Here is an 11,186-nt window from a genome sequence, read left to right on the forward strand (position 1 = left end):
GGTAAACATGTGCAAAGTAGAAAGAAAATGGCATAAGAAATATTTCTGAGATAGGTTAGCATAATAGATATGGGTTTGAAATTTGAAACAATGAAAATTATATGGTCAAAGACACTACTAAAACAACTAGAGGGTAAAGACAGGCAACCCATTGGAACACACTTCAAAGAGATTTTGTTCATTTGTTTGTTTATAGAGATGCGGTCTCACTGTGTTACCAGGCTGGTCTCAAATTCCTAGGTTCAAGCGATCCTTCCACTTTAGCCACCCACAGGTATGAGCTAACACAACCAGCCAAAGAGATTTTTAAATGCAAAAAAAAGTATTTAGTTATCTTATTTCATAAAAATCAAACTATTTTACTTCACAAAATTAAAATTTAAAAAGGCAAAATTGCTAAAAACAAAGACCTAAAAGCAAACTGCAATAAAATCATACCCTTAACATATATCAAACAAAAGTTTCATATCTCTACTGTTCATGTAAAGCTTTTACTAAATGCTAAAAAAAAAATAGGAATGTTCTCATTTATCCATGTCCCCTACAAGCTTTAATGTCTCATACACTTAAAAATAATTCTTGAAAGAATAAGCACAATACACTCTGTTGAGGTTATAGAAATATATGTTAGATGAGGCATAACCAAATTATTAAAAGTTTCTAAAGCTAAGCAGAGAAATTTGAATTTGTTATGTGGGTTATCACAGGCTCAAGGAATGTCCTAAAGAAAATACTGTTTTACTATGGTTAGTTAGACAACTATGAGAAAAATGAAGCAAGTAGATCGACTAGAATGGGTGAATAAAAATTGTAGAGTACGGTAAATGAATTCGAGGACTATCCCAAGAAAAAGATGAAGTATTTTAGACTAGAATATTATGACAGAAAATAGTCAAAGAAAACTCTAGAATTCTGCCTAGGACAGTGCTTCTCAAAGCACTCTAATGCGCACAGGATTCACTTAGCGATCTTATTAAAAAGCAGATTCTGATTCCCTAGACCTGAGAGTCTGCATTGTTAACAACCTCCCAGCGGACGCTAATATCAATGATCATAAGATTACATTTTTATTAGCAGAAAAGAGCCTATGAAATAAGAATCATTATAGAGCTTAGATAAGGAGTCAGTTTCCCCAGATTTCTAGATAATAATTAAGCTTCCTATTACATGCTTTCTTATCATCCTGTTTCTTCCTTCTTATCACTTACCAAAGGTGTTTTCTTAAGAGGTATTTTTGTGATTATTTGTTCAATGTATTTTCCCTCACTTAATTTAGTGTTCTGCTTGGCTCACCACTTTAGCCCTAATAGTACATATCTGGCACACAGTTGACACTGAATACTTGTTTAAGAAATGAATGAATCATCAATGAATAGAAATGCTTCAAGAGAAGCTAGTTTAAACATAGGTTAGTGAGGGACTACCAAGTGATATGGTATCTATTGATCAGAATGATGATAAGGCTGTTGAGGCAGATTTGACTGCTATCTTATTAGCAATTGCTATTTATTAGCAATCAATTCTGTGTCAACAGCTTTATCTATGCATTGGTAGCCATCTAAGTAAATAAATTAATTGAAGGCATATGTATAAAGAGAGAAGACCTAAGCTTGTGAGGAAAACACCCAGAGAGAACCCAGAGGAAGGTCCACCAAAGAATGGAGTCAGTGGGAGATTCTAAAAGGAAAAAAGTGCAAATAAAACAAAAAAATCTCTAAAATACATCATTTAAAGGCTAAATGCAAATTGAGCAATAAGTTCACAGGCAATAATGCATAAACATCTTTCTGTAAATGTGTAGAGATGAACATTAGATTTCAGTAAGCCAAATAGAAACTGATAGGAAAGAGGAAGGGAAACTAATAGGGAAGAGGAAGCAGCACTTGTAGATACAGACTTTAGACAGTATGAAAGCAAATTTTGGAAGTGATAAACAATACAGTGTTTTTCTCCAGAGGAATAAAAAACATATTTGTCTTTGAAAATGAGTAGGAGCCAGGCTGGCATAAGTAAACACATGAACTGGTCCTGGTATAGAATAATAGAACATGGTAAAGACTGAATCAAATTAGAGCATACACAGCTCATATAAAGACATCAGCTGACTCAAAGGAATGAGAACCCAGTATTGTCAAAATTTCCAGGTGTGTTTTTTTCTTCAAGAAAAAGCAAAAATCTGAATATGTATGTGAAATTTACTGAATTGCGAAAAAAAGAAACATAACTACAGGTTGAGTACTCAACTACAAGGGCACCACTTTACTCTCTTTGATCTAAAAGGATTCCAAGTTATCAAACAATAAATTAGATTGCAGAACAGAACTAAGAACTTCAAAGGTCTAAGTATGCAACAGGAGCAATATGTTACGCCATTAAAGCAGAAGTGACTAGCAGCTGAGGACTGGTTCAGCAAATGATAAAGGGTACCAGGAACCAAAGGAAGCAGCACTTAGACTGAAGTATGAAAGAAACAGCCAATCTGGGGTAAAAAGAAAACATTTTCAGAAGGGAAAGTGGGATTTGAATAAACGGAAGTTTATAACTTGAAGTAGAAAGGATACAGTTAAACACTGGAAACAATGGACCATTCAGTGAAAGATGATGATCTTTAGACTAAAAGACAAACATGTAAACTTCTGATTATGAAATTATATTGATACATTTATTTAAAGTTCAAATAGTAATGGCACTTTAGAAGGATCTTTTAATTTGACAATACTTAAGAATGGATAATGACAGTTATCTTAAATAGCACTAGTTATACAAGATTGATCATGAATGTAATGTATTTTGCCTTGAAAACATACAAGTGAGGGTAAGAAGGAGGCACACATTCCAGCCCACTTCTGTTCTTGGCCCCTTTGTTGAGTGTGCCAAAAATGCTTGGAGCCAGTTGAGACAGGATATAGATATCTGGCCACTTAAAACTATCTGGACTAATGCCATATTAATACATGCTAAAGAACAGACAGCAGGTTAATAAATTAATAATCACAAATGCAGTCTTGTCTGCATTTAAAGCTTACCTAAATCATGTAACATTTCAATTTCCTTTCTTATTCAAGAGCTTCAGCCTTCTTTCAATTAGGTTCACACATATTCTAGATAGGCAAGTAGCATTAAGCACTCATTCAAAAGACAGTCATGTAACAATTACTATATGCAAAGTGCTATACAAAGCACTATGGCAAATATAAAAAATTCATCAGTCGTGGATCAGAAATTCATATGTCATGAAGAAGCATATGCCTAATAGGGAAGATAACGAAAGATACATGCATAAATAACTACAACGCAAGCTAAAAACCTAAACCCTAGATATAAGTGAAGATCCATAAATGCTCCTGGAGGAGATAACTAGAAAGAACATCCAAACATTCAAAGATTCCCATTTGACATACAAAACAAATGTCGGCATTTGGTCTCCCAGTTTGCATTCTTTTTCTAACAAGGTATACTGCCTTTAACCATTAGCACAAATTTTCTATAAACTCTCAAAACTTACACATCCTTCCAAATCTCCAAAACAATCTTTCTGTTCAAAGTCCAGAAAGGAGTTTCTGGTTGAATGAAATAATTATCTTCTAAACCAGCCACAAAAGCTAATGCTACTACCCTCCACCCTCATACGCTTAGATGCTTGAGCCTTTTGTCAAAAATAATTGGAATTTGTTTTACAATTATAGGGCTACTAGGAGTCCAACTCTAACACTAACTCTAGAAAAGACACATTCAATGCAAAATATACAAATTTTTGCACTAAAGGCCTAAAGTGGGAGGCAAAATTAAAGAAATTAGCCTTTGGTTCTCAAAGTAAGTAAAAATATAATCATCAACTTAGTTTCAGAAATGTGGAAATAAAATATTGTAAACAAATTGAAAATAGCATTATACTGTAACCAGTTAAGAAAAAAAAAATTAAACAAGATACCAATGTGTCTTCACATCATTTCCTTTAGCAAATCGCAAAATTCTATTAATGTTTAAATGTTCATGTGTTTCATAAATACTATAACAAGTATTTACTCTGATGGTTATTTCTTTTTATAGGAATAAGATAAATATTAATGTTAGAATTTAAGCACCATGAAGGCAGAATCCTGTCTGTTCACCATTTAGCCATGCTATTTCATGTATTACATATTCTATCTACTATTATCAAACATAAAAAAAATTTAAAGGAAGCTAGGAAGTAAACTGAAGAAAAGATAAGTGGATTAAAAAGGCATACTTTGTAAGTAAATCACTTCTCTGCAATTTCCCCAGCTTTGTAAATATGCAAATAAATAAGATTTTTCATTATCAACTTTCTATAACTATTAAATTGTTTCACATATGAATACAGATGCTCCTTAACCTATGATGAGTTTATACACTGATAAATTCATTGTATGTTGAAAGTATCTTAAGTCAAAAATGCGTCTAATAACTTTCAGCCTACCAAACATCATAGCTTAGCCTACCCTACCTTAAGCATGCTCAGAATACTTACATTTGTCTACACTTGAGCAAAACCATCTAACACAAAGCTTATCTTATAATGAAGTGTTGACTATCTCATGTAATTTATTGAATAATGTATTGAAAGCTAAAAAGAGAGCAGTTGTATGGATACTCAAAGTAAGATTTCTACTAGATGTATATTGCTTTCTCATCATCCTAAAGTCAAAGAATCCTAAGTTGAACTATCATAAATTGGGAAAATTGTGTACATGAAATCAATATTATCAGAAATTTAAAGGTTAAAAAGTAATAATACAAAAGCTGGTTCTGGATTTAGTTTTTGTCAAAAGCAAAAAATAAATATTTCACTGCTATTTGCTTACATTTATATTTAATCTCCTGTCATGTTACAATTAGCTACTTCATTTCTATTTCCCTCAAAATATTATAACTCTTTGGAAATAATGGTCTTCTGCCCATTTTCCACCTGTTGAATTATATCTATCCATGCCTAAATAAAATACATTCCTATTAAAATTCTCTAATGGATTTATTTAAGAAATCTGTCAATCACTAATAGAACCTACAATATCAGTAGGACAAGGTTCTACTAATAGAACCTTGAATTATTTGGCCAAATGTCGAGGCCTAGGTTATCTAATATCACACACAAAACAAACATATATCTTTTTAACTTCGAATTGTGCTCTCAGGTTTGCATGTGAATATACCTGTATTACAGCTTCATGGTTTTAACAAAAATGTGTCTCTATCAATGATCAAAAAGAATGTTCCAATACCATAGTTACCTAATTAATATCATGATCAATTACTGTAATGATGAAGAAAGAAAGTGACACAGGTTTTTGAAAAATCCAGTAAGAAATCAGTGAAGAGCACCAAAATGGTCCAAGTGGAAAGACTAAGCCTTCTCTTTTATTAAAGTGTAGACTGGGAATGCAAAGTGATTGGCTCCTATAAATCAGAGAGGCAGGACTGGTGTGGTTTTTACACACAGCTCTAATTGCTTCTTCCTCTTCAATTAGTTAAAAACTGAGAATCATACAAAAAAAAAAAAAAAAAAAAAAAAAAACGAAAGGAACAATTGAATAAAAGAATTATTTTTCAGGAAAATCTATGATACCATAGAGAAAGCTATGCTTAGGATCAGAATATATCAAAAATATAGTAATCAGACATGATTTTTAAATATTGAACATTTAGGTATTAGAAATTTATATAAGAATTCCAATAAATTATAAATTACATACTTTGGCTACATTAGATTAAGTTCGCCTCAGACTAAGCGCTTCGAAAGTTATTGGTAAGTGCCAATAAATCTAAATAGCTTATGAGATTATCACAAAAAAATGAAAATTCAGCTCTGCCACTAGTATCTTCAGAAAAAGGGAAAAGAGTTGCTTATGTACAGACTTTAATTCTATTAAAAGGTATAGTTTTATATTAAAGAATACATTATTCCATACAGTGATTCCATACTAAATACTCTCCATCAAACCTTGCATCTCACACGTCGCAGGCATCAACTATGTAACAGGTTCCCTCATTAATTAAAGAATGATACAACAGTTTTAACACTTATTTTGATGGCTAACAACAAAAGATAATAGATTTGCCTTGAGTATAACTGCACTACATGTACACATTAAAGAGTCTTCAGGAATATCACACCTCTCAAAGACACATCCCTTTGGTTGACTTTAATAAACTCCTCCCATATTTGAATTCTGTACCATCCATAATTCTCATTCTAGAATGCCACGCCCTCTATCACTATATGGGTAACCTGAAAATCCACACTCAAACCACACTGTGACACAACTCCCGTTCTCCAACTTTGACACATATAACCTTCTAAACCTCTCCTCTTCCCATCAAGTCCTCCTAAGAATTTCTAAGATTACTGACACACACACACACACACACACAGACACTCTTAAAAAATCTCAGCCCTGCCACTTATGAGTCTGTAACCTTGGACAATTTACTTAGGCTCTCTGTACCTCAATTTCCTCATCTATAAATGGAAGTAGTAACTACCTCACAGGATTATTATGAGGATTAAATGGTCTAATATTTGTAAAGCATTTAGAATAATGATTGACACATTCTGCTTACTGTAATTACTATTAAATATTTTCAATATTATTTCCCAAATTTATAGATTTCACCCCATTAGATGTGAGGGTACTATAAAGACAAATATCACTCTTTTCAGAGCAATTCAAATCTCTCCTAGAAACACAGTCACACAGAAGAGAGCCCCACCACACACAACACACACAAACACACACACACGCGCGCGCGCACGCGCACACGCACACAAAACCTCCAGTGCACAGTATACCAGAATCTTTGGAGAACAAACTTGCCTGCTAAGAATGTTATTATAGAAGAGAAAAAGCTTATGGCAAAATGGGTAATTCAAGCAGAAGTGAGGCACAAACTAACAATTTGCCTGCGCTTTTACAAAGAGCGGAGGCATGATATGCAAAAAAATATATTTTCAAGGAATTAAGCTTTCTTGAACAGATTTGAATCTGAAACCACTCTGAAAAGCAACTTGCTCACTTCTTGGACCAATCCATTTACCATGAAAAAAAGCTTTGTTGAAGTTAGGAAAAAACACTTTCTTTGTACCACCAGCTAAAAGTAAAAGTAATAAGATGATCTCAAATTTTCACTATTTTATAAATTCACATACTTCAAAATATCAAAATATCACTTGGCTTTTCAATTAATAAGGGAATAAATCCCAAAACTCATTAACAAATTTTCTTCAGATTCTCAATGGCCAATAATCTCTTTTAAGGAAAACCTTTCTTATTTAAAGAAATACTACTACTATAAGGAAAAAAAAGATACTACATGCTATACTGATAACTACTCTAAGTTCAGCTCCACGTATAGTTTCCCCTTTGAAAATGTAACCTATTTCCAGACAGCTAAATGTGCTTCTCTACCCTAAGAAAAAATTTCTCTTACCATTTATAGGTAATATAAGTAACATTTTGTTGTTAAATAAAATTGAGATACGCTTTTAATCCATATGCTGTGCTATACAAAAACCTAAATTTTACTTCTTTTGATATTCAAAGTAAGCAGGTATATTCATAACTTCAGATTAAGGCCAAATGTACGGCACTAGTAAAAGTACCCCACAAAGTTAAAAAAACAAAAACAAAAAACTACAATTAAAAATTAATTTAATTTCAGCATAGAAATCTGAACACCATGACATTTTTATTGTTACCTTTTAAATGCTTCTGCTGGGTTTCTCTCGCACTCGCCAGGCTGTAAGAGGCTTTGGACTGCTGGATCCCTTAGCTTGTCTTCATATCCTGGGAGTTGTCCACTGCGGCAGATCTGGGATACTAGACCTCTAATAAACCCTCCAACACACAAAGTGTCAGAGTCCTGGGCTTTGCAGAAATGAAAGGCCAAAGCTTGGCGATGTAAACCTCTCTGCAAACTTGTAGGTGAACTTGGCCATAAGAGTTCAGTGCATAGGGCCGTCTTGCCACTGCCAGGCCCTCCTACCAACAACACACCCCAAGCAGCTCCCTTTCCAGAGAGACCACTAGCATTATTCCCAGAATTCATTACAAGTGATGGTGCATTGACAGCACTATTGCAGCAGTTACTTTTCTCCTGGAGGCAATGCTGAAGCTTGTGGAAAACCCACTCCCTACAGTAAAATTGCTTCCCTTGCAGTAAACTGGTTTGAGCCATTTTGCAGACTTTCTCTTCCCAAGGATTAGTCATAACAGGCTTTTAATCTTCATTTGCTAGAGTCTGGATACATCAACACAGGTTTTTCCATCCATTATGACACAAGATGCATATTAAGTTGACTGAATGACAGAGTAACTAAAAAAATTCAACAACCACAGAGTTCCTTTGTCACCAGAACATGCATGACTTTATTTGGTTCCTTATTCTTGATTAATAGTCTATACATTAGTTTAGTTGTTGAACTAAGGGAGAAATGCCTGATTCCACAGCTCAGCAACACTTTTCCTACATTTTAATGAGTCACATAACTCCATGGCTATAACCGGAGTTTATGTGATTGTGGATGTTTCAAGAACAGAGACGAGACAATACATCTGGAAAACTAAAGAAAAAACCCAATCTTTCAATTTGTACAAAATGCTTCTCCAGATCCCAAGTGTTAATTCTGCATCTGACAATTAGATTCAGAAAAGAGGTCCATTGCATTAAATGCCATCAGAGAGGTTACACTTATACGGTATGAGGTACAGAATGTAAGTAGCTCTGTATTTCTCGTCGAAGGATGATCACTCAGAGTACTAGATCTTGCCAGTTTCAGGCATCTGGGCAACTGCCAGGGCACTGTTTCAGATTAGAGTCTCTTATGTGGCAGAAATGACAGACCTTCTTAATTCAAAGCATTCATAAAATGCATTTTTCAAGACACCAGATTCGTAATGAACCTGTTCACAGGTTTCTTGGTTTTAAGACGTCCAGGTAATCAAAAATTTCCACAAGTAACTAAAATAAAACAAACAAAAACCTCAGTGCAAAACATCATATGTTAAAAACTTATTAAGGTCAATAAAAGTTGCAATTTACCAGTTAACTTAGTCTCAAAAATCCATGTACTTCACCTTTGGCACTTTCAAAAAGTTGGACAAATACCCCTGAAATAATCACATTCTCCTTTCTGCATTTTCCTTCCCCATTGTTACGCTTCCCAAACAACCGCATTTCAATCAAGTTATCCAAGATTTTTTCAACTTTACCATAGCAAGGGGTGGGGGAGATACTTTACGTACATACAGTCCTTAACTCCAGCCAAAACGCTCATTCCCAATAGACTGGTAGAACAGCGCCAGCTACGGAAGCTCTATTAACTTACACAGTCCAGTCAGTCAAGGACTGTCTACTACTCCAGGCACACTTCTTTGTTGATAGTTTGCAAAAATCTAGGGGAAGATTACCAGGATCGCAGTTGGATGGGAAACAGCTTAAAAAAAAATGAAGGATGATAGTTCTTATATGAATGATAAATCAAACACAAGTAAAATGTGAATCTTCCCTTCTTCTGGGCCAAGGATGGAGGTCAGGGATAAAAGCTACCACTCTGGCGAGAATAGGCTGCGAGGGAGAAATTCCTTCCAAGGCAGAAAAGGGATAAAGAGTAGAGTGCTGCGGTGCTAGTGGGTGTCTGCCCACAGGTCCGGCCTCCAGTTTCAGCTGACAGACAAAAGGAACTCCGGGATTCCCAGCGCAGGGAAGCACCTTGGGTTTGAACCTCCCCGAGGAGCCACAGGGGGGCCACCTCGGAGAGGCCACGAGCGAAGGTGCAGCCTCCACGCCGAGGTCTGCCCTTCCTGAGGCTGGGAGCGCCTCTGCACCCCGCCCCGCCCCGAGATTGGGGTGTGTCTTTTGAAGGGGGAGGGGGTGCCCGAGGTCCTTGCCAATCCCAGACGAGGGGTCGCCTCCCGCCCCGTATCCCGCTCCCGCTCCCGCTCCCGCTCCCACCCGGCCGACTGCAGAGCGAGGAAAGAGGGCAAATCTGGGGCTCGAGGCCGGAGAGGGTGGGTGGTTGGGACAGGACCAAGCCCCGGCCTCAGCCTCCCAGCTTCCAACCCGAGGGAGGAGCCTCACTTCCACCGCCGCTGCCGCCCCCCGGTTACCTCGGCCCTAGCTGCCTCCGTGGCCGCCGCCGCCGCCGCTGCTGCGGACTCTCAGTCTCAAACACTTGGCTTCGCTGAGAAGCCGCCGCCAGCAGCGCTCCCGGGACTCCAACAGCAGCCGCCTCCTCCGCCGGGTCCGGGGCACACTCCCAGCTCCGGATCCTCTTCTTGTCCCCGGTGGCTGCCAGTTCCAGCTTTCCCAGCAGAATCAGTCGTGCTTGTTCCAACCCCCACCGGCCCACCGCCGCCGCCGCCACCGTCAGGGCAGTGACTGTCTACGGCAGCCCCCGGCCTGCTGGCTCCGCCCCGCCCCGCTCCGGGCCCCGCCCGCCTGGCCCAGGCCCCGCCCCCGGCCCGCTGCTCAGCCTTTCTTTGCCCGCCGGCTCCGCCCCCGCGTTTCTCCCCTCCCCCACCGCGCCCTTCCGCCGCAGCCTGTGCCTGGGCGTGTGCGGGCGCCTGGGATCTGCTACCGGCGCTACGGGGAGACCCGTCCCGGGGCGGTGTTGGGGCCCCGCCTTTCCTAGAGGAGGCGGAGAACGGGGCGGGGGCTGCGTTCTCACGTCCCCGTGCTCACGCGAGTGGTTGCCCCCACCCTCCCCGTCACCACTGGGCCCTGATCCTTCCTTTGTCTTCCAGGCCGGAGGGAATCGCCGGCTGTTGGGGCCGTGTCTGCTCCTGGGAGGGGCAGTTGGGCAGGGGGAGATTGTCTTTTGCCTCTCTGCTCAACCCTCTTGCCTCTCTCTTAACCGCTTGCTTCCAAAGCCACTTCAGGCCCCGTTCTGCCCCTCAGTGGTCTGGTCTTCTTTCAGTCCATTAAATTCCAGGGATGCTTTTACTTTGGCTGAGACGAAGAGAAGGAAGGAAAGGACTGGGAAGAATGTTGCAAAAATAGAATAGTGTGGGTATAGGGCGACATTCCTAGCAGCCTCATGAAAAGGAAGTGGCCTCCATCAGATGGAGGTTGACAGCAGTCTTGACTGGGGCTCAGGCCCCTGCTCTTCAGGGCCGCCTGATCATTCTCAGCATCCACTAAGCGGGGAAAGGTCCATGGTCATGAGG

At 38.7% G+C, this 11,186-nt stretch overlaps 1 protein-coding gene across 1 annotated transcript in view; it reads right to left on the reverse strand.

Moving 5' to 3' along the window:
• ANKRD50 (ankyrin repeat domain 50) overlaps positions 1–10,417 on the reverse strand; it is a 49,559-nt gene extending 39,142 nt beyond the window's left edge. The window contains exons 1-2 of the mRNA XM_017542745.2: positions 10,128–10,417; positions 7,718–8,979 (exon numbers count right to left, since the gene is read on the reverse strand). Of these exons, the coding sequence (XP_017398234.1) occupies positions 7,718–8,229 (512 nt within the window). The 5' untranslated portion in view covers positions 8,230–8,979; positions 10,128–10,417. The remainder of the gene's footprint in view (positions 1–7,717; positions 8,980–10,127) is intronic.
• Between the last annotated feature and the right edge of the window lie 769 nt (positions 10,418–11,186).

This window comes from Cebus imitator, unplaced genomic scaffold, assembly GCF_001604975.1.
Source record: "Cebus imitator isolate Cc_AM_T3 unplaced genomic scaffold, Cebus_imitator-1.0 Scaffold146, whole genome shotgun sequence".
NCBI classification, from domain to species: Eukaryota; Metazoa; Chordata; class Mammalia; order Primates; family Cebidae; genus Cebus; species Cebus imitator.